This window comes from Trichoderma gamsii (genome assembly GCF_001481775.2).
Source record: "Trichoderma gamsii strain T6085 chromosome Unknown Scaffold_29.2, whole genome shotgun sequence".
NCBI lineage: Eukaryota > Fungi > Ascomycota > Sordariomycetes > Hypocreales > Hypocreaceae > Trichoderma > Trichoderma gamsii.
Genome location: NW_020171366.1, coordinates 413,834 through 439,729, shown reverse-complemented (window position 1 = coordinate 439,729; position 25,896 = coordinate 413,834). Strand labels below are relative to the sequence as shown.

General features: G+C 52.5%; 7 protein-coding genes across 7 annotated transcripts; 4 read left to right on the top strand and 3 right to left on the bottom strand.

Moving 5' to 3' along the window:
* Positions 1-3,804: 3,804 nt before the first annotated feature.
* On the bottom strand, positions 3,805-4,340 carry TGAM01_v207745 (hypothetical protein; the record flags this gene model as incomplete). The annotated part of the gene is made up of 2 exons (XM_018805239.1): positions 3,805-4,034; positions 4,226-4,340. 2 exons carry the CDS (start codon positions 4,338-4,340, stop codon positions 3,805-3,807), a joined length of 345 nt encoding a protein of 114 aa, XP_018661689.1.
* Positions 4,341-4,564: 224 nt separating this feature from the next.
* Positions 4,565-6,137, top strand: TGAM01_v207744 (casein kinase I; the record flags this gene model as incomplete). The annotated part of the gene is made up of 3 exons (XM_018805238.1): positions 4,565-4,693; positions 4,830-4,899; positions 4,978-6,137. 3 exons carry the CDS (start codon positions 4,565-4,567, stop codon positions 6,135-6,137), a joined length of 1,359 nt encoding a protein of 452 aa, XP_018661688.1.
* A 1,324-nt stretch (positions 6,138-7,461) lies between these two features.
* TGAM01_v207743 (hypothetical protein) lies at positions 7,462-8,281 on the bottom strand (the record flags this gene model as incomplete). Its single annotated transcript, XM_018805237.2, has 3 exons — positions 7,462-7,611; positions 7,691-7,996; positions 8,078-8,281. 3 exons carry the CDS (start codon positions 8,279-8,281, stop codon positions 7,462-7,464), a joined length of 660 nt encoding a protein of 219 aa, XP_018661687.1.
* Positions 8,282-8,954: 673 nt separating this feature from the next.
* On the top strand, positions 8,955-10,865 carry TGAM01_v207742 (SWR1-complex protein 4; the record flags this gene model as incomplete). The annotated part of the gene is made up of 1 exon (XM_018805236.1): positions 8,955-10,865. The coding sequence occupies one exon, from the start codon at positions 8,955-8,957 to the stop codon at positions 10,863-10,865; it is 1,911 nt and encodes a 636-aa protein (XP_018661686.1).
* A 2,645-nt stretch (positions 10,866-13,510) lies between these two features.
* Positions 13,511-14,058, top strand: TGAM01_v207741 (hypothetical protein; the record flags this gene model as incomplete). Its single annotated transcript, XM_024550155.1, has 2 exons — positions 13,511-13,737; positions 13,839-14,058. The coding sequence occupies 2 exons, from the start codon at positions 13,511-13,513 to the stop codon at positions 14,056-14,058; spliced, it is 447 nt and encodes a 148-aa protein (XP_024405120.1).
* A 5,965-nt stretch (positions 14,059-20,023) lies between these two features.
* On the top strand, positions 20,024-22,319 carry TGAM01_v207740 (hypothetical protein; the record flags this gene model as incomplete). The annotated part of the gene is made up of 3 exons (XM_024550154.1): positions 20,024-20,780; positions 21,245-22,161; positions 22,251-22,319. The coding sequence occupies 3 exons, from the start codon at positions 20,024-20,026 to the stop codon at positions 22,317-22,319; spliced, it is 1,743 nt and encodes a 580-aa protein (XP_024405119.1).
* Positions 22,320-23,174: 855 nt separating this feature from the next.
* TGAM01_v207739 (hypothetical protein) lies at positions 23,175-25,513 on the bottom strand (the record flags this gene model as incomplete). The annotated part of the gene is made up of 3 exons (XM_024550153.1): positions 23,175-23,246; positions 23,341-23,716; positions 23,787-25,513. The coding sequence occupies 3 exons, from the start codon at positions 25,511-25,513 to the stop codon at positions 23,175-23,177; spliced, it is 2,175 nt and encodes a 724-aa protein (XP_024405118.1).
* Positions 25,514-25,896: the final 383 nt, after the last annotated feature.

Sequence of the window (25,896 nt, the reverse complement as noted above, 5' to 3'; positions counted from 1 at the left end):
AAGTTGACGCCAGAGTCGTATGCAGCCTTCATGCATGCATATGTGCCCTCTGTTAACGCACAGTTAGTAAGTCTCCGTCACTTTTCTCCCTTTCTCTCATTCCTTTCTTCTCCCAGGTTTTCTTCTACGCACCTCGATCAACATGGCCACCGTAAGTGAGCCATCCTCCCAGTGAAATGGCCGAGACCTGGAGACCTGAGCGTCCCAGGAATCGGTATGTCATAGCGGGGAGTCCGTCGGGCTTGGCCATTGTGTCTGATTTTTTGGGAGATTATCTTGTGAGATGCTGAGAAAGAAAATCAATGAGCTTTGAAAGCACAATTCGCAGGCGACACGTCCTTGTTTAAATACCCCGATGTACAGTCCATCCTAGCTTCCCCTCCCCCTCCTCAAGAGCTCCTGAGGGGCACTTTTGACTCTACAAATCATGAGTGGGGGGAAACACAAGAAGGAGGGAATTCGGAGTTGGAGATACACACAAGTTGGTGAACAATACACACACAGGACGGGATTCATTCTTCGCGGAAGCTACTCCCATTGTGGCGTATATGTGTGTGTATTATCAATTTGCGATCCCCGCCATGATGCGCTCTTGTCGTCAAACAGGCGGGGCAACTTTGTCCCATCAAAGACCGCAGAGGCCCCATGTTTTACGACGAGGTGTATGCTTGCGCCCTTGCAAATAGCCGCGGCCGTTAGCCGTTGACGTGCTCGAGTTAAGCGGCCGCGAATAGCATTGATATGTCCGGATTTCTAAGCTGGAGTAGCGCCGCGCTGGGGTCTGAAGACGGAGAGACTTGCAACGATTTCAATGGCTGTGGATCAGCCTAGTTGGCCTAAATGCAAGAGGTTGTCAGCTAATATCTACATTTTTGGTATCGGCGCATCGCTATATCGTCATTGCGTAGGTGTCGCTGCGTAGGACACCTTGATAGGCAAATTGCACGTATCGATACAGAGGTAGCTTAACATACAAAAAGTTTAGCTTGTTCGTGGCTGTTCAAACAAAAATTGAAATGAGCGTTATTTTCTTTCATTAATAGTGTATTACTATACTCATCCATCATTAATGCAAAGCCAAGAGCCAAAGATATCAAATTTCGATTATAGCATTGTTATAGGGTAGCCAGACACAGATATGGCAGCCAAGCCACCCACGCAGGGCTCAACTCCAAGTCGCTAATGTGTTTAATTGAACGGACGATTTTTCGGAGTGGTTGATCGGAAACTATCGATCGATCCAATTGCAGTAGCCCATCTATCGGCTAATGCATATGCTATCTGGACTTATTGACTCACACGCCGAGCAGATTGCATCGTGTCGCTATGTGTAATACGCGGAGATGCCATTCGTATGCATTGCGAATACGTTTATACTGATGGTGAGCATTTTACGATATTTCTGTGCCTGGCAGCCTTGTTCAACCTTTTCTTTTCTGCTCTACGTTGCACTTTTACGTCGCATGTGGCATAGAAAAGGATTTTGAGACTCAGGCGTTGCCCGGTAGCTGGAGGCTGCATACTTCGCCCTTCACGTCTTACTCTATACATTCGCTTCCAAAAAGGGAGAGAAAATAGTCGCCTTGGAAAAAGAGACAGCCCCATTCGTCGTCGGCTTTCGCCATTGGCCCAGAGACATGTAATACGACGGTCTCGGCCGTGCCTGGCAGACGCATGGATTCACGGGCTCCACGACATTGCGATGGGCCAGCAGATATTATAGGATATTATATGCTGCAAGGGCATTCTGGGTGTCACTCACATATGTGCATGTATGCAGCTGCGTTGTGACGAGACTAGTGCACTCAGGTGCAGCGTGCTATTCACAGCGGTAGCCAGTCATTGAGTGCCTCGTAGCTGACGGCGCTGCATGCGGGGATGAGGATGCGACTCGAGGGCCGCGTTCAGTGGGTGTATGAGCTGGAGATGGAGCTGGGGATAGAGCTGGATTATTGAATACAGACGCGCATCGAGCCCGACGTGGACAATGAATGAGGGAGCCACTTTGTGAGAGCCCCGTTGCCGCGACACCGCGAACGATGCGCGATGCATAAAGATGACCTCCAATACATGTACCTACCTACTCCATACGTCGTATCGTGAAATCACGGGGGACGGATCCGGCAAGATGCCCACGGAAATCGTATGAGCCGGACAGGTTCCAGCAGCGCATCACTGTCGCCAGTTAATAACGCAATATGGATCAATCTTTAATAAGAGGGCACTTGCTCAGATTCAAGGTAGCCAAGGTACGGCGTAGTGTCGTCGCCCATGTCCGCTTTATTACGGCATTATCCAGGGACATAGGCAGGATTTTAGTGAAAACAATTGCCTAGCAGCAAACAAATTTGGCGGTAAGGAGTCAGTTCCCTAAAACGTCGGTCATTAGCGACGAAGAAAGCTCGGATAGCTAGCACCATCGATTAGCCAGGGGGGAGGTTTATGAGGAGCTCCGTATAGCAAAACCTCTGCTATCATTGCCGTGGAGACGCGGATGGGGCTGCTCGTCTAACTGGGCTGGGACGCTGATTCTAGCATCAGGGACCGTTTCGTTAAAGCTTGGCCGTCGCTGCTAGCACAGAATACTACTAGTAGCAGTATGGAGTCTGGCCTGGCTTCTCCACACAGTAGTCTCTGCTAGCAGCAGGTGTAGATTGTCACCGTAATGCAAGCTTGGACGACACCGGAACTCAAAAGCTTTGGATGCATGAAGGAAACAGTGATTGGGACAGATGGAATGCGAGGGCAAGGCGACTCATTTGTCTGAATTCGACAATGGCAACACGTCTCGCTGCTCCCGGCTGGGCGATGGCCAATGCCAAGAACCGACTCGGATCACCATCGGCGCCGCCAGCAGAGGGGGCCGGGCTCGTGTCGTGAACACGCAGACGAGGAAGCTGCTTTGTCGGAAGCGAAATGGCGAAATAGGGCGACGACGCCGGTTTTATTGCCTGCAAAGTTATCTTGATGCCTGGTAGGGCTTACGTAGATTACAATGATCTGGCAGCGGGGCAATTCGCAGTGACGAAAACTTGGATTGAGCCATTGATCCTTTTTTCTTGCCTCTCGCGAGATTCCAAACCGGCTGCACGTGTCCTGTGCCCGTAACCGTCGCATTCGCAGGCGCTGCACCACATGGTGGCCTAGCACTTGGGCAGTGGCCGGTTCTTAATGCTGATTCGAAGGATGACGTTGCTGGACCTGAGAAAGCAAGCCACTGCTGTAATCCGTCAAGGCACAAAGAAAAAGAGAAGATGAATAAGAACATTGAAGCCAAAAAAAGGTACGTCTTTACAGCGTCGCATGGCGACCAAGGTTATTGCAAGCTCCATCCGTAGCTTCGTTTGGATTGTATTGGATCTTCTGCAAGGCCCTGCTCCCAGCTCGCGTTCCTGGTACGCGGCCAAGCACCGTCCATCAAAGTAACTCCAGGGTGCACGTCGCAGCCAGCGGGTACCTCACACGCGAGTACCCTGTCGGTGAAGCGCAGGTACCGCGATACCAGCCTAGCACCGAAATACCGCGACCAAACCCCAGCCCAAGCCCAGCCTTGGAGTCCCAACCTGGTAGCGTCCCATTTTCCCTTTCACCCTTTCCTCTCCTCCTTTCCTTTGAGCTGCTGCGTCTTTTCCTCCCTCTTGTTTTCCTCCTGCCAGCCATTCACTCATTCACTCACAGGCAACAGCAACCAGACCAGCCCATACCATACGCACCCTGCGAAACGAAACCAACGAAAGCTGCAGTGGCAAACAAACTCAGATCCAGCAGCAATCGCGTGAGTCCAACTATGCACTACTGCACATGCTAACCGCCGAGTGCCTGGATGCGGGCGAGGCCACGGTGCGAAGAAGCGCGGCTGCCGGTGTGGGCGGCGCTGCGTTGCGTGGCGCGGTGTCGCCGGTTCCATGATGGCGGCCTTCCAGTCTGGGCCGCGACTTTGGCACCATCTGGCACCGGCCGGTCTGCTCGCAGCAGGCGCTGGCGCGCTGTCTTCCAGGCGCTGCAGTGGACAACTTTTTGTGCAGCTGCACCGCCTAGCGTGTCCGGTCCAGCGCGGCCAGGCTAGTGGACCGCCCGCCACTCAGCGCTGGACAGTACACGGGACAGCCCCCAGGTTGGCTTGACCGCCCGCCCAGCCCCTGCCGAACCCCTGCTGGTCGCCTCAGCAGACTTTGCCAGGCCCCGAAATCCAGCGCCCCAGCCCAGCGGCCGGCCTCTCACTCACTCCTTCGTCCTTTTCTGTCTCGACGCTCTTCCTCTGCATCTCCGTTGCCATCATTTCCAGCACCGTCACCCGCCTCCATCCCCATCGCTGCTCCGCGCCGGAATGCTTGTTTCATCACGTCGTCGCTGACTGCTTGTATCCTTTTGGCCCTTCCCACAGATACCGGCCCTCTAATTTTCCGCCCCCCCTGTCCAGGGGCTGCCTTCGTTGCTCCCGAGCCTCGTCTGCCGACCGTTCGCCCAACCGGAAGTAGTCGACGGTTCTTCTCTCGCCCTCAGTCCTTGATCAATCCGAACCTCCATCGCGACATCTCGAGGAGCCCTATCGCGCACCGCAGCCATGGCTTCCTCGTCGTCCAACGTCGTCGGCGTCCACTACCGAGTCGGAAAGAAAATCGGAGAGGGCTCCTTTGGTGTCATCTTTGAGGGTACTAACCTGCTCAACAATCAGCAAGTGGCCATCAAATTTGTGAGTAGCAGAGCCGAATCTAAAGCCATCATCTCTGAATGGCGGGAAATGATCGCGTCTTTCTCCGCCATGGCTTTCGATATTCGATTTTCAATTCAATTTCAAACTTTTTTTTTGCTGACTTGTTATCTCGCAGGAACCTCGGAAGAGTGATGCACCACAGCTTCGAGATGAGTACCGCACGTACAAAATTCTCGTCGGTTGCCGTAAGTCATATGCTAGCCAACTTGCACCAATCCCATTGTCATGGGCATTTGGATACTAATGAGACGCGCTTTTTCTAGCTGGCATTCCCAATGTCTACTACTTTGGACAGGAGGGTCTGCACAACATCCTGGTCATCGACCTGCTCGGCCCTTCACTGGAAGATCTTTTCGACCACTGCGGACGCCGATTCACAATCAAGACTGTTGTCATGGTCGCCAAGCAGATGCTTTCTCGAGTCCAGACGATACACGAAAAGAACCTCATCTACCGTGATATCAAGCCTGACAACTTCCTGATTGGACGACCGGGTACCAAGGCATCCAATGTCATCCACGTGGTCGATTTTGGCATGGCCAAGCAATATCGCGATCCCAAGACCAAGCAGCACATTCCCTACCGTGAGCGAAAGTCGCTGTCCGGTACTGCCCGTTACATGAGTATCAACACCCATCTTGGACGCGAACAATCCCGAAGAGACGATCTGGAGGCCCTCGGTCACGTCTTCATGTATTTCCTTCGCGGTGGCCTTCCCTGGCAGGGCCTGAAGGCTGCCACTAACAAACAGAAGTACGAGAAGATAGGGGAAAAGAAGCAGACCACTGCCATTAAGGATCTTTGCGAGGGCTTCCCTGAAGAGTTCAACAAGTACTTGACGTATGTTCGAAACCTCGGTTTTGAAGATACCCCCGACTACGACTACCTTCGAGAGCTCTTCACCCAGGCCTTGAAGAACGCTGGTGACGTCGAGGATGGCGAGTACGACTGGATGAAGATCAACAAGGATTCGGGAAAGGGGTGGGACTCGATGAAGAATCATGGCGCCGCATACTTGCACAACCCAAACGCCCGCCCCGGTCCTTCTCAAATGGAGCTGCACAGTGGTCATCGTCCTGGGAATACCACCTCTCAACAGCAGGCTCCGATCACCGTCAGCCGTTTAAACGCCGCGCAGCCACCTCCTCCATCGCCGATCAAGCAGATGGGGAGCAAGAGAGATCGTCCAAACGCCCAAGGCGGGCTGCAAGCCCAGCGCATGAGTGGAACAGGCCTTCGCGAAATGGGTACCCCGACTGGCTCAACCCAGGCCCAGTTCCAGAACAGCACCCAGAACCTGCCTCAGCCGATAACGACCCAGCCGGGCCCCATGGCGGCCGCGGGCCAGCCTAGCGGACGACCTGCTGAAGCCCCCCAGCCCAGCGGCTTCCAGAAATTCATCAAGACTATTTGCTGCGGTTAAAGTGAGCGTTTTTGTTTCAGCGAGTTTTTCGGGAATTTATTTACCATGCATTGGCCGCGACATTGTACCCCGACAATTGTTATGTCGACCGCCCCCCTTAATTCTATTGGAGATTTGGTTCCTCAAAATATATACCTGCCGGCACGGCGGACATTTGTTCTCTAGATTCCGAGCAACCGTGTGGCTTGGCCAAAGACTCTACGTGGCAATAGCGAGCTGCAGGGCCTTTGACTAGACAAGGACAATGGACCGTTTCAAGGCGACGACGCTCTGGTTTGGAAACAAATAGCGAATCGATTTACTCCATACATTCACCACTTCCATGTCATAAACACCTACCACTCAATAGAAGAACCGCGACACTGATTGGAGCACAATGTCCATTATGACCAACCGAGCAGGAGTTGAGAGAGAAGAAAAAAACGACAGACGGATACTGGTCTTGATTTTTAGCTTGGACTTGTTTTCTTTTTTCCTCTTTTTCATTTTTTCCATTTTCATTTCATTATTTCCTTTTTTTGTTTTCTTATGTCTGACATTCCATTACGACACCATACTACACCACTTTCGATGTGCAGCGCAGCAAGGCGCAGGATGGTCACGAAGGGCAGCAGCATTGGGTCTGGTCCGGGTGTACTTTTCTTTTTACTCTTATTTGCACCGTCTATATAATAAGTCTTGCGAGATTTGCGAATCATGGAGTGGTGGAGAATGAGATAGAGATGGGAAAGGGGAGGGAGGAGAGCGAAGAGCGGGCAATGGAATGTGTGTATAGAGACGAATTTGAGATACAGTAGCAGCATATGGCGTGAAACAGTTCAGAAGTTGGCGGAGCTTTTTGTACGGAGGGCGAGAAGATGTCTTTTGAGAGCTTGGGATCCGTCATTAGGTAGGGAGTTATTCATCGGTATACCTTGTAATGGAATTAGGATTGTCCAAAAAGAAAAAAAAGAAAAGAGCAAAAAACAAACGGCAAGGCGAGTAGAGAGTATGAGTATCAAAAAATAATTGGAGCAATTACTATCGAACTTTTTATTTTTTTTTCTTTCAATCTTTCGTAACAACGGTACGCTTCAGATCCCGCATTAAGTACCACCTCCAACCCTTTTCTTCTACCCTTTTCTTCTACCCTTTTCTCATCATCATATACTTGGCTATGCACAATGACTGAAATGTTCCCTGACATTTGACTCAGGTAATGATGTAATTGGTATCATGTCCTCTTTCACCAATTCCACCACATTTGTTTTGACAAGATAATTTTTCTTTCCTCTTCTTCGCTCTATGTTTGCTCTCGCCGTATTTATCTTATTTTGCATCCATCCTAAGTAAGCTTCTGCTTAATGAAGAAGGAACGCAGATGAGAAAGTTGCCATGCGCAGGTGGCGCCGAGAATGACGAGCTGAATGACGATCCATCGAATGACACGGGCGTTGGTAGACTCGGACTGATCTCTGAATTCGGCCTCTCGCTCCTGTAGATTTACACAAGTTTTTGATTAATTATAGGTCGGGAGGGAGAGATACAAAAGAGGAAAGGGAGGGATCACGAACTCTCTGGAAAACTTGCTCCCTGCGAATGTCGTTTAACCTAGCATTGAGGTCCTTGACGCGAGTGGTGATATCGGTCAGCTTGTCCTTGTCGTCGCTCTCAATCTGGCTGGTCTCGCCAATGACCATGTCGAGACGCAGCTTGATGCCGCCGTTGGGGTTGGACATGGAGAGCCAGCCCGTGCGGCCGCTGCTAGAGGAGGGCATGAAGCAGATCTTGTGGTCGCCGGCGTCGGCGGCGGAGAAGGTGAAGCGGCCGGAGGAGGTGCCTCGCTGGGAGACGACACGGTGGTTGTTGTCGAAGATTTCCTGCACAAGACATTAGCCGGCGATGCCCATTGTCATTTCATTGGACGACGTAGTATATATATTTTCTTCTTTTGCACATACCTCGACCGTGATGTAGATGCTGATGCCCTGGTGCTGCTGCCACATGTTCGCTCTGTCATCCCACTCCTCGGCGGAGTAGTGGCCCACGACGAGCGTGTCCTTGGGGAGCTCTTCGTAGAAGCACTTGGGCGTGCCTCCGTCGACGTAGAAGTACAGGGCCTGCGCCGCAGCCACAAAGGTTGCGAAAGAAAAAAGGGACCTCATGTTGGCGTTCGTTGGGTAGAGGGAGAGCTCTGTTCCGTTTCCTAAGCAGGTGTAATTGGGGCCACTGAATGCTCCCAGTCTTTCGCTTCTTCCAAACAGAGGCAAAAAAAAAGTTGTAATCCTCTACAAGAGAATTGCAATTGATGCCTTGTCGCCTTGCTGCAGAGGATAGAAAAGAAAAGAAAGGATGCAATTGCCGTCAAGCCTCCCTTCGAGATTTGTACGGTGGCCGCTTTTCGATCTCGAGTCCCTCCAGCGGGAAAGCTGCCACGTTCAAGGAATCCAGGGGTCTGCGCAGCGCCAGAGCGGAGTCACGTGCTTGCGACAAGCCGCCCAAACGCGCTTTTCCAGAACGACAAGGTTTAAACTACCAGATTGTAATTCATCCATCAGCCTTGCGCTTTGACTGCTGTTTTTCAACTCGTTTAACTTTTTCCTCTTCTTCTCCAGCCATCGCTGCTTTTCAATTCCAAACATCGCACTCACCCGACCGCCACGATCGCCTGTAACCTATCTAACTAGATATTCTCTTTCCGACGAAATACTTTACTTTTTCTGGATTTCCGCTTTTCGAGATCATAAAGCGATGACGGCATAAATTCTTCCCCAAACGCTTTTCGCTTCTCGTATCTCACAACGACGCTCACACGATAATATCCTCCGAAAAACAACAATGGCATCCTCCGACGTCCGCGACGTGCTCAACCTCCCCGATGGCGCTGCCGGCGGCCCTCGCCCCTCCAAGAAACAGAAGATTTCGGCGCCACGTCCCAACCTCAAGGGCCTTGCGCGCGAGGTTCACAATCTAGGCGGCGACAATCCCATCGCCATTGTTCCAGAGGTCACACAGTTTAAGAAGCGCCGCTTTGCTAGCCGCAAGCCGGCCGCACGGTGGGAGCTGAGGCCGTTTCAGAATTCTGGGAGGGAAGATGCAAGTCTGATTTTGAGGCACTGGAGGAGAGCTGAGGAGGGAAAGCAGCCTTCATCTACAGCTGGGGGTGGTGAGGGACAAGCTGGAGAAAATGATGTGTCTGGATCAAAGGGAGAGGAGGAAATTGAGGATTCGTCATATGCCAAGTATAACGTTCAAGTCTCGGTGCCTCAATACAACGACGACCAATATCGTCAAGTCCTGGAGAATCCTGACTGGACCAAGGAAGAGACGGATTACTTGATGGAACTAGTGCGTGATTTTGACATACGATGGCCCCTTATATGGGATCGTTACGAATGGAGTCCGCCAGCCACCAACGGAGAGGCCGATGCTGACGGCGACGAGAGTAAGGCTATCGTCCCAGCTACCCGAACTCGATCTATGGAAGACCTCAAGGCGAGATACTACGAGGTAGCATCAAGAATGATGGCCGTTCAAAAACCCGTCCAATACATGACGCAGCCTGAGTTTGCGCTGCACGAACTGATGGCTCATTTCAACCCTCAGCAGGAAAAGCTGCGCAAGGATTTTGCGCTCAATTCCTTTGGGCGATCCCGCGAAGAAGCTCGCGAAGAGGAGTCATTACTGCTAGAGATCAAACGGATATTGGCTCGAAGCGATAAATTTAACGAAGAACGGAGGGAGCTGTATAACCGCCTTGATTACCCCCATGCGGAGCAAGACATCAACACTTTTAAGTCATCGACTGGCTTGCAGACATTGCTCCAAAACTTGATGACTGCCGATAAATCCAAAAAGCGAAAGTCTATCATGGGTGGCGAGGCACCTACACCTACTGGCCAACCCACACCACAACAAGCAGCTCCAGAGAGTGCTAGACGTGATAGTGCCGCAGCTTCTACTGGTCCACGAGACTCTGCGCCAGCGGCGGCACCTGCCCCTGGTAACAAGAAAGCTCAACAGCAGCAGCAACAGGCACAGCAGCAACAACAAGCCCAACAAGCCCAGCAACAACAGTCTCAACCACAAGAGCGCAAGAAGCTTACTGAACAAGAGGAGATTATCTACGGTGTTACACACCATGAACGCTTAGGCTCTGGTCCTACATTCCGGACAGAAAAGATCAACAAGCTTTTCTCTCACAAATCAAACCAGCAGCAACTGCGTATCACCAATACCCTCAACGAGCTGGATGTTCCTGCTAAGCTAGCTATGCCTACAGCGGCAACGACCCACGCATTCGAACAGCTTCTGGCGTCTGTTAATAGCCTTCTCGACGCTCGTAAAGTAACGGACAAGATTGACGCGGAGATCAAGCTGGAACTGGCGAAGAAGGCGGAGCGTGAGAAGGCTGCCGGTATCCACGAAGAAACCGAGAAAGTGGAGGACGCTGGTGGCAATGCCAAGGACGATGCGGCTGCTGCAGATGAACCCTCCAAGGAAGAAGACAACAAAGGCGCCACTGAAGGAGCTGATCCCGCGGACGAGGAAAAGGAGGAGGACGACGGTGAAGATGCCACGCCGTCCGACGAAGCGGCAGCCCAGCCGTCTGTGGAACAGGACGACGACGATAACGACGACGCGGCGGACAAAGGGACAGATGATCAGCTGGAGAGTGCGGCTCCTAAGCGAAGTGCGAGTGTTTTGAGCGACAAGAGCGATAAAGCTGCAAAGAGACAGAAGAAATGATTGATCTTTGCCTTTGGTATCTCACAAGTACCGGTACTTACCCTTTACGCGCCCATCCGCCATCTTGGTCATACTGCATTCATTAGCAGCGGGAATCGATGATCCCTGTTTGTTCGCTTGTTTTATTTTTGGGAGCGAAAGATTAAGGTCCCTGGCGTTGAAAGCGAGATTTCAATCTACGACATGTGCGGAATGTGAGAACCCACTCTAGCAAACAAAAGGGCCCATATGCGTAACTCGTCACACATGACGCATGGTGGATTCAATAAACTATCAACAGCATTGTTTTAGCGGCTATTGATAATAATTACCCCGGGCTATATGACGGCGCTTGGGCGGAAATGAGCATACACATGAAACCGGTTCGCTCGCTCCCATGTTGAGGGTGATAATGTTGGTTGGGCGCTTCTGTTTGTTTAGAAACAATATTTTTCTTCTTGTTTCTTACGAGCTCCTCTCTTACTTGCTTAAGCGAAGAAGCGCCCTCCTTATGGTCTCATAGTAGGCCTCGGGAAATACTTGGAAGAGATGCTGCAGGTTCCCAACGTATGGTGACGTCTGTGTGGGCGCGTGAAAATTAGAAGGGGAGTGATAAGGAGGGGGGGAATAGAGGCATGCGGCGCGTAACCGCGTATTAAGACGTGTATGGAGCAGAGTTATGAGAATACTAAACACGTTATGGGGCTTCGACTAGGGGGGAGAAATAAAAGCCCGAAGAGAAAGAGAGAGAGAGAGAGAGGCGGAGAGAGGGATATGATAGCGTCTTTGATGGGTTCACGAATGATGTTACAATAAGGCTCATGCCGTTTTTAGACAGCTGCATTGAGGCTACATCTTAATATAGCAACCTATATATAAATATAGCAACAGTGTGCTCTTTCTAAATATAACATCTTGCCCCTGGATCTCGCGTAGAATAGACACGGGGATCGAGATGGCTATATCTGGAACTTCATGAACTAGCATCTGGAAGAAGACCCAGAGGGGGTAGCACAGCGAGATGGAGACAGCGAGAGAGATGGAGGGGCGTGGATGAAGCGGTACCGCGAGCGTGGAATGGAGAAATATTGGGATGCTTGCATGGGACTCTCTCGCATGGCATGCCGTCGGTGGGACTTTTGATGTATGTCTGCAGGGGAAGTTGACGAGAGGAGACAGAAATAGAAACAGGAAAAGCAAGAATTGCCATGGATCTGTTTGTTCTTTCTGCATCAAGGTGGAGCAGAAAGAAATGCTGGCGTCTCCAGGATCACCATCAATGGTCCTCGTGGGCGGGTAAGAGGGTCGGTCCCCTCGATGGTGTTTGCTGGATGAACCATGGAGAACGAATGGGGGCCATTATGCAAGGTCCCAGGTCCCAAGACGATGCCTTGCATAAGCCCTGATGATAAAAATAGAGCGGATGCCACCCTCCTCCTCTGTTTTATTTATATACTTGCAACTACCGCTCAGGGGTGAAGCAAATTATTGATATTCGAGAGCCAGAGGTTGGAGCGCCGCAGCAGAATCGTTCTAGAAGTTGACGCGCCTTATCGCCAGCGCTTATTACTAGTTAAGCGGCTATTTAGAGAGCGATCATTGGACCGAGCAAGGAGCGGGTGGAGAGGGCAAGATGGCGCTGGGAAACAGTAATCTGATGGCCTACCGTTCTTGCTTCCTCACTTCCCCTGCCATGCTGCAAGTCTCTTAATGGAGAACATATCCGATGAACCCTGTGATCAGATGGCTATTTTTGGCCACGGCCTTCTTCAGGCTCTCAGCGATGTAACATGAAGCTCCAGCAGTATCCGCTTGTTTACTTTGAGAAGGTTATCATCTGCACAAAAAGGTGCCCTGCCGTGATGGGCCCCAAAAGTAAACAAGTCTGGATCTTTATAAGGACTGCACTTCGGTTAGGTATTCACATTTTGGCAATCCAATAGTACCGAAGTCATGCAACTTGGTGGGTTAACAAATGTTCGATATCTCCACCAACCTCGGATTTGAAGATCCACTATTATTCCGGTGCCGTTTTAGGTAGGTGCCTATCTGGTTAGCAAAGCACTCAACTGCCAAATACTAGCAGTCAGGGTCGCCGGCTATTTCGTGAAATTGTCCGTGTATTCGGTCAGCTGCTGAGGTTAGCCATCATCATCATGGGCACTTCGTAGAGCACCTCGGCGGGCTTTTCTTGCTCTTCTTGCTTTTCTTGATCCAAGTGAATCAGCAATGCAAAAGCAAAGAACGATTTCCCGGCCCGCCTTGCCCGCTGCGCGCTTGCAAAAACCGCCAACTTAATTTTAGCCTCGCCAAGAACAAGAAAGCAAATCAGAGCACAGGCCCACGGAAATCAATCTTCAACCAACAACACACGCCCCAATCCCCACTTCTTTTTCACTTTCCTTCGGCCCAGACGTTGCTGGATCCTTGGGCTGCCCAGACTCAGACCCGAGACTTCAAACCAACAGCATCGCCGTCGTTTCGTCCTCCCGTGTTGCCGCTAGCAGGTGCAAACTCGCTCGCCGAGACAGGCAATAGTTTCGCACACAGCGTGTTCCCAGCCCTTCTCCACATGGGACGTCTTTCTTCGTGCCGCACCATTGACTGCCAGCACGCGGCTTTTGCACTGCTGGTGCTCGGTAGCGGTATCCTGTAGCAATAGCCGCATGCTGGCCGAGCTTGGCTGGCATATGGCCAACCTTATATGCGACTTCATAGTATCTGGCATCTCGCTGCGCAGGACCGGGCGGATGAAGCAAAGGTATACTAATGACCGCATTGGGGCTGCCGGCTGTAGCTGCTCCTCCTGGAGCAAGATCCTGTTCAGTCTAGCATTTCCGAGTAGCACGCACTATGACTCCCAGAAGCCAACAAGGCACGCGTTGATATGCGAGTGAGTATGCACTCCCTCGGGCACCTATTCCCGTCTGGGGCTAGAATCTTCAGCCTGGCATCCTGCGAGCAGTTGGTTCGGAGCTGAAAGAGCCCCCGCAGGAAACCCAAACGACGGTTATTATCCTGTCACAGCAGTGTTACCTTTGGTTATGTGGTAGCAAAAGTGTTGCGCTACTGCCGGCAACATATGCCTAGCGTTTCGCTGGAGGGAGGGGGGTTACGGCCTCTGCCGCCTCTATGTTTGCTTGCTGTGGCCTTTGCCGATCTGCCTGACGAGGGAACGAGAAACCACACCATCCGACACGGTGTAACAGCATAGTGATCACGTTTCTAAACAAAAAGAGTGTTGTGCTACCTGGAGTGCACATTTAAAGCTGCCCACGTTTGTTGTGTTGCCAGGCGTGTTATCTGCAGAACACGTATCCCACTGTTGGCGAGAACAAGGCAGTTTCGGTAAGCATCATGGTATATGACCTCAAAAGATGCGCCGAGACTGGGCCCACCTTTGGTATTCTCTTTCCTTCTTCTCTTTGAAAAGTCAAGACAGCTTCAGAGTGAGTTTAACAAGTGTGTTTTTGTCCATCAGAAAAGTATAGCTCTCAAGTTGATCCTTTAGCACACTAATTCTCGGAGCTTCTGCTAGCTGTTGAAGCTTGCGGAATGAAGTTGAGTAGGCTGCGTAGAACAGTCCATCATAATGATGAGGTAAGGGCATTGTATACTTGTAAATGCATAGCCGCGGAGGGAGTCTGCTGGATGTTCATCCTAGCAGCGCCAGAGGATGTTAGTAGCTTGCCTTTAATTGGCGGTATTCCTTTTAGTTTAAGGCTTTGGCGGTGTGACATGTTCGCATGTTCGCAGGCAGGCGTTTCAAGCTGAAACAAATCACGAATTGTCTGGCCAAGCTTCCACATGCCGTGTCCGGCTATGGGTTTGCTAGGAGCCCAAAGCCAGCTTTCAAAGGATTACTAGCCATAGCCAAGCAATCCTTCAAGCTGGCTAGCCGTGCCATCGCTCAACAAGGTAGACGTGAAAAATACTAGTATAACGTTGTGATGAGACCGTTGCTAAAGAGAAGTATACGTTGTAGCTATGTTGAACGCAAAGGAGCTTGCGAGATATTGTAATAACTCTCTGAACCTCAAGTCCCTGGCATGATGGACAACAGAGACAGCCATGCGGAGTTCTCAACCAAAGGCATTCTATCAAATAAAGAGGTCGCCGTTATTCTGCATTGTGGCTTGAAGACTCTGAGTTTCCGTTGGGCTTGGCACAGTTAAAACGGTATTTCCAAATTAGATTTGCGTCCCCGCCGTGGCGTGCCGTGGCGTGCCACAGTCTTGGGAGGGCGCTGGTGTACTCTGCATTGAAGCGAAGGCTAACGCTAGTAGAGCGACAGCAGCTCAGTGATTGGATGAATCAGTTCTGCTGTGGTAGTGCGGTCGGGCGTACGTGGTCTGACACAGCCGCGGCCGGCGGCGATACGAGACGGCGGCGCTAAACGCGGCGTTAATCCGTCTATGAAGTATTATGCAGGGTGCTAGACGGGGCACTCCTTACAAAAGTAGCCGTCAAGCTCCTATTGGCGTTCAAAAGACGAGATCGGACAATAACCGACGTTCTGATGGCTCGTCGTGTGGCTAGGTATGCATGTAGGCATTCTCTGAGCCTCCGTCATTGATTACGGTAGTTGACACCTGGGAATGACTGCTAATTACCACTCGCATGGAAAGCCCTTGGGAGCTCTGAGACCTTGCTTAGCGGGCATGTCACTTGCTTGCACGACACAGTCAGCAAGCTGATAGAATGATCTCGGAGTCTCATAGGACAGATGAGTGTGCAGTGCAGGCAGTCCGACGGGCTCTGCTGTAATGATTCCATGAACTTATCCATGAACCCCTGCCTGTAGACTTCAACTGAACATGGCTGCATGGCGCCTGCTAGGTTTGCTGTCGCACTTCGATGGCAGAGGCGAACAAAGATCTGGGACGGATGCCGTTTTTCGATCTGGGCCAGACGTCGACAACAGATACCTACCAGGTAATATCAACGGCACATACACGTATGGGCGAAGGACTGGCTTTGACAGCCGAGCTGGTGTGACGGCAATTGGCTGGTGCCGCGTATGGAGGAGCCCAAGTCCGGCTGCACGAGGGTTTCGAGACGAGACGCCTTGCTATTCCGCCGATTTCTCGGCCATGGTTCGCCCACGGACTGATGGTTAATGCAGCAAGCAAAAATGACAGTCACACAAACTGTTTCTCGATCGCGTACAGGACAGCACTGGCGGCGTGCACGCGGATAGCTGCTCGCATTGTGGCCGGCGACTGGCGGGATAGACGGCGACAGCCCTGTGATGACGGGTGGCGTCTGGAGCCAGAGGCCGTGGATTGGCCAACACGAGTCTAAGCTGGTGGCCGCGTAGCCGCATCAAGGTGCTAAAAATGGGTCGTGGTTGATGGAATGGAGACCTGGCGGCGACGATGGCGGCCGCGGCTCGCCTCTTGGAGGGCGACACCCCCTGCGATGGCACCGGGATCGGTTGGGCGCGAAAGGTGGAACAGCTCCGTACCCGTAGGCTAGAACTTGGCTTGGGCGCAGCGACGACAGACCTGGCGCCGGGACAGGGGATCAGATTGCAGTGCTACAAATACCCAGTAGTAGGTAGCTGTTGCTGGCATTGATGCACGAGAGGCAACAGGAAAGTCACGGAGAGTCTTGAGCTCTGGCCTCGGACACGAGTCGAATTGGTTCTCGCTGTCTTACTCGAGGAGCTGTAAGAGGAATGCAAAAGTGGGCGAGAGAGAAAACGCAGAGTGAAGCAGAAGCGTGGGGGAAAAGAGAGGCTGAAGAGAGGCTGAAGAGAGGCTCAAAGGAGGAGTCGAGATGTAGCGGTTTGAGGGGAATCCTGCACGGGAAAAATTGCTTCCCTTGTCGGCTGTTGGCTGCGGGAAGGCAGCGGTGACGTGCGACTCGCGCTGCTCTTTCCTCGCTCGCTGCCTTCTCGCTGTTGCCTCGCTGATGCCACGAAATAGGTGCATGTACAGTAGGAATTACTAAGTCTGCGGTAGGTAGTAGCATGAGCTGCATCTAACTTTAGCAACAATATTCCAGCTAGTCCCAGGCCCTGTCTGGCTGCTTCAAGGGTATTTCGAACCCTTGCCCGCCAACACCACCGCGGTTCATCTTCCAGCTCCCTTTTTGCGTTGTGCTTGTCCGAACAAGGCTCGAGTTGGTTCGCACGAGCATGCACCTGCTGGTAGAGGCAGCATGACGTGGTACAGTAAAGGCGCAACATGCTGTTTGCCTGCTCTCGCGCGTAGACTTACCAGTGCTTGTAGGAAAAGCCAGCAGCGGCAGCGTGCCAATCGCCTTCTCCCGGGGCGCTGTTGTCGACATCAAGAACGCTAGACGACGGGCTAAGCGGCCTGGAAGACGGCCAGTCAAGCGTCGTCGAAGTTTCCGCGCGCTCGCTGCTCTGCGCATGGAGGCAACTAGTTCGTGGTCCAAGTGGGCGGAGCCGCGGCAACACCGCTTACTGCGGTCACACCTCTCCCCACCGCAGGGCAAAGCGTGTGCCTGTAGGGCCTCGTCTGCGAAAGGCCTCGTGCTGCTACGTCAGGTTCGAATCTGCAAAGCTTAGCACCTGAGAACAGAGACATGGCATCGAGTGGGGGGAAGAGCCAGGCCAGACGACGGACATGTCACGGCTGGGACCCCTGGCTACCCGCTGCCAGCGCTGTCTGGGCTGTTGGAGCGATAACTCAGACTGGATATTGCGCCCTGCGCCGGCGTGTACCCCAAGACGGCGCTGGGCTTTGGTGCGTTGGAGCAAGCTGAGCCACGGATGTCCGGGTATGCGTCTTCAAGAAGAGGGCTAAGGAAGCGGCGCGATGGCCTCCGCGGCACAGCCAGGTAGGTACTCGATGGCGATCAAGCGACTTGGCTGTGGTATACAAAGAAGCTACCAACTGGTAGTAACAGGATCTCGTTTGTGCCATGATATTGCAGCTACATTACGGAGTCTGAAGCACACCCCCTCTTGGCTGTGGAACGCCGCTCCCTTCTGGCTTCCATATCTGGCACTGGGTGCTACCGAAAACTGCCGCCTCCAGAGCTGCGTACCCGTCGCGCTGGCTTTGTCGCACGCCAGCCATCGCATCACACCCACTTACACGGACGGGCCTGGTGTTCGGAGGGCTCCTGGGGCATCCACCCACACTTGCGCCTTCGCGCGCATGCACGCATACATACGCTGCTGCATTGCTTCAAGCACAGGCGCACTTGATGCTGGCTAGGGCAATTTGGCAGCGTAGTACTTGTAGGCGAACTCTGCTGCGTGCCTGGTCAGGCCGCTGTGGCTTTGGGCTGTTGCCACACGCAGTGGCTGCCAGGAACCAGGGAGCCCAGGTTCAAGGATGCTAGGTTTGTACTAGCAGGACGGACTGCGACATGCAACGGGCGATTGTCGCTCTGGGTGAGGCGTTGGCGCACTCGGTTGGACCCAGTGAGAAGCGCCGCCTATTAGCCTTCACGCCTCCCACGTTGCCATGGACCGAGTATTGGCTGAGATGCCTTCTCCATTCACCGCACTCTTGTTTTCTCTGTGCGGAGGGCTTATCCGTAGAACGCCGCAGGGGAGCACCCCCCTGGCTTGGTCGAGCGATCGGCACGGCATTGCACGAGTATTGACTGCCCAGGTCCCAGCTATGCCATTCGGCCATGGAAGCCATCATGTGCGTCCTTTTGGTGCTCCCTCCGGGCTGCTAATACGCCATGCCTTGCGCAAGTATGGGGAGCTCCATGCACGCACGCACGCCCTTTGCCTGTTAGTGGTTCGTCGCTTTGAGTACCGGTACGAGTAGAGGTACATGCGTCGAAAAGAGCCGCTTTCCCTGGGCGCATGTCGGTACATTTCCGGGTCTCTTTTTTGCGTGAACGTTTTTCTCGCCTCGCCCTCAAATGGCCTTCTCAGCGACCCAATATCTCCATATCTCCCCGCGAGTCCTTTGAATTGATTGATCCGTGAACTTTACTCTCCTTTTCTCTCCTCTCCTCTCGTCTCCTCTCCCTTCCATCCCCTCCTTTTCCCATACTGTCTGAGCCTGCGCTGCCTTACTTATTTGCAGCAGCTGCCTGCCTGCGCCTTGTCTGTTGTTGCTCTGCTGCTCTGCTGCTCTGCTGCTCAGCCTTCCGCCTTTGTCGCCTATCCTTCCTCCCAGCCTTGCGCTGCTCGCGATTCCGTTCTCCATCTATCGCCGGCGATAGTTGCTGAACCTCGATAATCCGTGCTCCCGAAGCAGGTCCTTGCCATCTCGACTAATACCTCGAGGCATCGCACCCGTGCACTGCGCCGCCAAGTAATTACGCACCTGGAAAGTAAAATTCCCACATTTCGGGGTACCGGTACACGCCTCCAGCTGGCTTCTGCGCTGAAGCGGCCACCCCCCCTAGCCTAGCCAGCAGGCGCAGCATAATCGCGCGTGTAAAAAAAAAAAAGCTACCACCTAAGCCCCCCAAGCGCGACTTTGGAGCCTTCAACCAGCCCCCCAGCTCTTCCGCCTCAACACATTCTCTCACCTCCCTCTCCAGCGTCCTCGCAGCAAACTCTCTGGACTCGGGCCGTCAAACGGCTTGCGCTGTCTGGTCCTCGCATCGAATCTTGGCGGAGGAGGATCTGAAAGGGCGAGCATCTGGTGATCGAGCTGCATTGGACTGCAGCCGGCTCGGAATTGCTTGCTCACGCATTCGCTTTTGCGCGACTCGCGCTCTCGCTCTCAGCTACTGTGCCAGCGGCCAGTTTTGCACTCACTTCACCATTACGGCGTCGACGGGATCCTCGTTATTCTTTGTATGAGCGAGAGTTGGGTGGATTCCAGACCTTTCACTGTGCGCCTTAATCGCTTGGATCTTCTCATTGGGGTGTGGATGAAATTCGCTGCATAGCGGCACCTCTTTGAGATACCACATCACAATTTCACTTGCGCGAGCTGCTTGATAAAGTTCAGCTCAGTGCTTTTCATTGTCTGGCAACCGTGATTCAAGAGACTTCATAGTCTACAAGACGTTCATTCATTGGCAGTCACATTGACGAAGCGAAAACATCTCAGCCTACTACCATTGGTCTTCACCAAAGCACGGCTTACTCAGACTCCAATATAACTATCGCCAATACTTGCCCAATACAAAATATTCTTATATCCGGCCTGGCTGAGCTCGATATATTCTTTGGTCGACAGCATTGTAGGGCCTTTCAAGGCTGTTTCTACTGACACCGCGCCAACATGTCTACCTTCACCGCGCTTAATGGCGCTTCATCCAAGCTGACAGAACCTCCGGCGGCGCCGGGTGATAAAAGCTCCTTCGCAGATGAACGCCTCGCCAATTCAACGTCAGCTGCACCAACATCGGCTGCCCCTGAGCCGCAGGCGGCAGCAGCAACTCCTCAACGGGACACTCAACGAGACTCTCAACGGGATTCATGGACGCCCGGAAGCACGATACACGTTGCAACCTATCCTCTAGAAGTCGAGGGCTCGCATAAGCGCAAGCGCTCGGCTTCTGTTGAGATGCGAAGGGAATTTCCAGCACAAGAGCGTACCCCGGATACTGCAACTGTTCCGACGCACGCTGATGCTCGCGATCACTATGGGACCCCCCAGAGAGACTACCGGCCCTATGGTGACGAGCAGCGGGAGCGTGATAAGGAGACGTGGTACTCACATCAAGCTCGAGATGATAGAAATCCCTATGACACTCAGCAAAATTCGGCCATCTCAGCGCAAGGCAGCACGGATGACCAGATTGGCGAAGCTTTGAGACGGGCCACAAGCCAAATGGATCATAGCGACTACACCAACACTAGTCCTGACGGTGATGATCGCTCAATTCTCTATGGAAGCTCATACAGCGACCACAGAGGGGACTCGATTTTGCAGCACGATCCCAAGAAGCGGAAGCGAAATTTCAGTAACCGTACCAAAACGGGCTGCCTGACGTGTCGGAAGAGGAAGAAGAAGTGCGACGAGCAGAAGCCAGAGTGTAAGTCGTGGACGAAGAGCCTTTTTAGCTCCATCCGATGTGCGAGCCTTATACTGACGACTGGACAGGCATCAACTGTATTCGAGGTGGATTTATATGTGCGGGCTATCCGCCGCAGAGGGGGCCAGGCTGGCAAAAGCCAGACAACAAGGCTGCTGCCGTGCCACTCGAATCCAAAGACCCGAGCTATGTGCCTCCTGGGGCATATGGCATGCCGCAGCCTCAACCGCAGCCTCAACCACAGTCTCAACCGCAGCCGCAACCCCAACCTCAATCACAACTGCCCCCACAGCCGACCGCAGGGCCTGCACCCGGACCTGCACCTGCGCCGGGCCAAATGCAAACCCCCTTCGGACCCCAGCCAGTAAAACGAGAGTCGTTGACCCATTACCGCGGCCAGCCTCTCAGGATAGACCCTCCCCAGAGCCGACCAATCATCATTTCGGATGATGACCGTCTAACAGCATCGACCATCCCGAGCGCTTCAGTGACGAGCCCGGAAAACAAGCTCTCTGCATTGCCTTATACTCCTGCAAACGTCTTCCCCACGCCTGTAAGCGCCAATACCCAGGCGCCACCGTTTGGAGAGAGGATGGCAAAGGAATATCAACGAGTGCCTCCGCTGCACGACTTGAGCCGAACCGAGCCTGAAACGCCTCATCCTGGCAATCCTGGCAACCATCTGCCACAAATCAACATCCTGCACCCGACGAGGACCAATAGCCCGACACCCCGCCCGCAGCCTCCTGCAACTTCAAACGCCCAGATGGCTGCTCAGCTCGCCCTCTCACATTCGCAGTTCCCGCCTCGACGAACCCAAAAGGAGGAGATGCTTGCCGGAAGACACTATTATCCATTCGATAAGGAGCTCTGTCTCGAACGGGAGCGATGTGCTGCCGCCTGTTGGAGATTCAACAATCTTACGACCCCTCCTACGAATGGTATTTCTCCTGAAGAGCGAGCGCGCTTGTTCCTGGAAATCCTGCAGCCTCGCGATCCTGTACGTGTGTCTCCCACTATTGCGTCTCCAGTTACAAACATTGGACGGGTCGGCCGCCATTGTATTGTAGAAACACCCTTTGTCTGTGACTATGGGTACAACATTACCATCGGCAATGACGTTGTCATTGGACGCAACTGCACAATTAACGATGTCTGTGAGATCAAAATTGGGGATAACTGTGTCATCGGCCCAAACGTCAGCATCTTCAGTGCCTCCCTTCCCACCGACCCGAAGAAACGCCAAGGAGGACAGGGCCCACAAGTTGGAAGGCCCATTGTCATAGAACAAGACTGCTGGATCGGTGGCGGTGCCATCATCTTGCCTGGCCGGACCATTGGCAAGGGAAGCACTGTAGGAGCCGGCTCAATTGTCACCAAGGTATGCCGTATCCCTTTTCTGTCACAGCTCAGTGGCCCTTTTCGTCGTTTCGCTCAAAACATGAATGCTAACGGATACTTTTTATATAGGATGTACCTCCCTTCACTATCGTGGCTGGGAACCCTGCACGCGTGCTTCGCGGCATTGCGTCGTCTTAATCTCAATCGTGTGTTTTCATTTGGGCGCATGCTTTTGCATCTAATGTTATGATACCCAAGCGTGCGCGCGCGTATACCGGATCTTTACGTGCATAATTACGCTATCTTGCACAGGCTATTTTCCCCCCCCCCCCCCACTGTTTCTTTGTTGTTGTGTTATAATCTTGGTTGGCACTTGTTTCTATTGCCTACGTGTTGCGATATTTCTTTTAAGAAGAGTAAAAGTTTTTATGTGTTGGCGTTAGCGTTTTAACGACATGTACGTGGCACCTCGCGGGACACGTTGGCGGATATGGATATTTGGGGCGTGGCAAACTCATAAGGGATATATATATACACACCTATATATAGGATAGCTTAGCTGGGCTTGGCTTTTGACGTTTTTTATACAAAAGAGGACCCTCGGCTGGGGGAGTGTGATGGAAATATTCTATGCGATTTTTATTCTTTTTGTCGTATCAGCGTTCCGTGTGCCTTTACTTTATGTTGCGACTACTGTTTTGTTCTGTCTATGTGTGTGCCTGTTATCGCAATATGTCTTTGAGAAAGGGCGGAAGATAGAGAATCATTTGTATTTCGTGCTCAGGGTTGGGATATGAATATAATGGACTTGAGGGATCATTTAGCAAGCTCTGCGATTTATTTTGTGTTTCTCCAGTTTACTTTCCTACTTTTCTCTGGAGATGTTGTCTGCTTGACAGTCTGTTGCGGTGGATTTACTTCTATTTTGTTTATACTCGTGGACAGACGAGAGTATTAGTGCTATATTTTGTTGTTAAATATACGACTTGGAGGGCTCTTGTGCTTCTCCTTTACTGTTCCAGCTATTCTTTGGGTAATATTGTGTAGTGCGGGCTATAAGCTGGTGTCGGAGAAGAATTGTCTCCAGGATCTGGAGTCAGATTGAATATACTGGTCGAAAGAACCCTATTCGTGAAAAAGGTAAATTTTAGTGTTAGATTCACTGATAGGAACAGAAAAGGGGGTAGCTAAAGAAGTGGTAAAGAAGAAAGTTACGAACCCAATCAAACATGTTTGTATCGTCAAACATTTCTTCGAAACTCAGCATAGCATCGCTAGTGCCATCTGCGAACGACATGTCGTCTGTGACGTTGTAAGCTGGGATGTCGTTGCCATTGAGAGCCAACGGTTGCTGCGGCATCATTTCCTCTGATATTGTAGGAACGCTTCCGTAACTTTGTGGGAGGGAGGAACTTGGCGTGCTGGTCATTTGAGCGGAAGAGCTGGATGTGAGAATACTTGGGGGATCGATGCGGCTGAGAATAGCACCGAGCACTCTGGAGGCGTGGAGGGCGTCGACTGAGGTGGTGCGGCGGGCGGACCAGATGGAATAGGCGGTGCGGAGCGTGGTTATGCGCTTGGTTCTGTCTTCTGGGCTGAAGGGCATCTCTGCTTAGCATAGTGTCTGAACGCAGAGAGGACAGTATTTGTATAAGAGAGACTTACCTTATGCCTGTAGACTCGCTTAGGTCGAGACACATGATCATCGCCGCAAGCAAGAAGTGATGCAGCGTTAGGCTCGAAACCATGAACCTGTCTTCGTACATTCTTCCTCCCGCCCCGGTCTCAATGTCAAGCTCTGCCTGTATTTCCAGGATCGTGAGCGCTGACTCCCTGCAGATCCGCCTCGAGGCGTCATACTCGGCGTCGTGCTTGTGTACTGTGAGATGGGGGCGGTGGAGGATACACAAACTCTTGAGGTACATTAGTTCGAGCATGAGTCGATGCATGATTGTGTAATTGGCATCTGTAAAAGCAGTGTTGCGGATGGTGCGGTTGCGCAGGCAAGCTGGTACAGAAGCATGCCACTCTCGAAGCTCTTGGTCGAGAGATAGCGTTTCGGCGTAGGGAGCTGGAGTGACGGCAAGGACGTGGCGCACTACACGGCGCATAACACGGCAGAGCTTTGACTTTGTGATGCATGCGAGGGCGGGGATGGGGTCTGTTGGTGGACGAGGAGCGGGCAGCACTTTGGTATCCTCGTCGAAATCATCGTCGGTGAGATTCGTAGGAGGGTCCACGTCGCAGACATCCTGGGTGATGATGGGGGGCATGCCGTTTTGGAACGAGAAGAGCAGATCTGTCGACTGGATCACGAACCACGTCCTGCGCCGCATCTCCGCCTCAAAGGGCGTCATGGCCCTGTTGCTCGACACCTTGGCTGCGTCACGATGATAGCCTTGCCTCTGCGCTAGCCGCACAGCAAGGCCGTATAGGAACCACAGTGACGAATCAGAATCTAGCTTCTGGACGTTGCGAGAGTGGGCGTGCATGAGGAGCGCCTCGACGGAGAAGCGCCGCCCCTTGAAGTACTGCCCTGCGACGAGGCATTGGGCGGCCTTGTTCATGTAGAAGCGCGAGTCGGGCCCTACCGTGAAGGGCGATGATGATGTGGACGAGCTGGAGGATGTGGCGTCTGCCTCTTTTGTGTTTACAACCATTGTGCCGATGCTGAGGATGGAGAACAGGATGCTGATCCAGAGAAAGTCGGCAGAGGAGGGGTCCGTCCAGAAGGCATCGTACCGCCGCTTGAACTGGTGCGTATGGACAAAGATGACGGCGAGGAACTTTGCTCTGAAATACGCCATGATGAGCTTATCGGCTTCCTGTCTCGACGGCAGACTCTCCACGACGTCCTTGATGGTCGTGGGCGGCACGTCTCCCAGCACAACCTCGGGCTCCGTTGCCTCCACGCCATCAGCATAGTCCGGCTCTCTATCCGCCGCCAGCACGTCCTGGATATCGCGAATGCCCTCAACCAGCGCAGTCCACGAAGTTGCCCCGTGATAATTCGTCTCCAGCTCCTCTTTATCATCGCATGAGCGCTGGCCATCATGTAACGGCGCCGACTCGCCCTTTGCGAGGCGGTTCTCGGCCAGCCCCCTCACCATCTGCTCCAGCTGGCTGAGCTTGAGCTGGACATCCTGCCGACTGCTCCCGCTGCCGGCTGCTCTGCTGTTATTAGCTGTTGACGATGATGCAGGCGCTGAGCTGTAAGAGCAGGCATCGCCCACGCTGCGCTTCTCGCAGGCGCCACACGGATGCTGGCGATCGCATCTCGACTTGCGCCGCTGACAGGCTGTGCAGGAGACGGCTGGGCGGAAGCGCTTCACGCGGTATGAATCGGTGGCCCGGAAGACAGAGGTGAACTGCGAGATGCCTGGTTCGGGCATTGAGAGAGAGACTTTGTGAATGGAGTTTTCTTTTTGTCTTGGTCGTAAGATAAGAGAGACGGAGACAAGGACATGCGATGGGGCAAAATATCTGGTTGTGTTTCTTCCTTCTGTCTCTGGATTGGAGCTATGTGATTGAGAAATTATAAGCAAGTGGTATTATTCAATAAGAATGAACGAGCTGTGGTGTTCAGAGAACGTTCAATCTGCCCATCGACGGCTTTAACGAAGTATAAGGATCTAGGTCTTTCGAGTTAGTCCGTAAGTCCGAGAGCATGCACTATCCGCTCTTTGCACCCCAAAGACAGCACAGATGATGAGAGTAACATATTCATGTATAGGTATGTTTAAAAAATAACTCTAATTTTATTTATTCTTTGTTT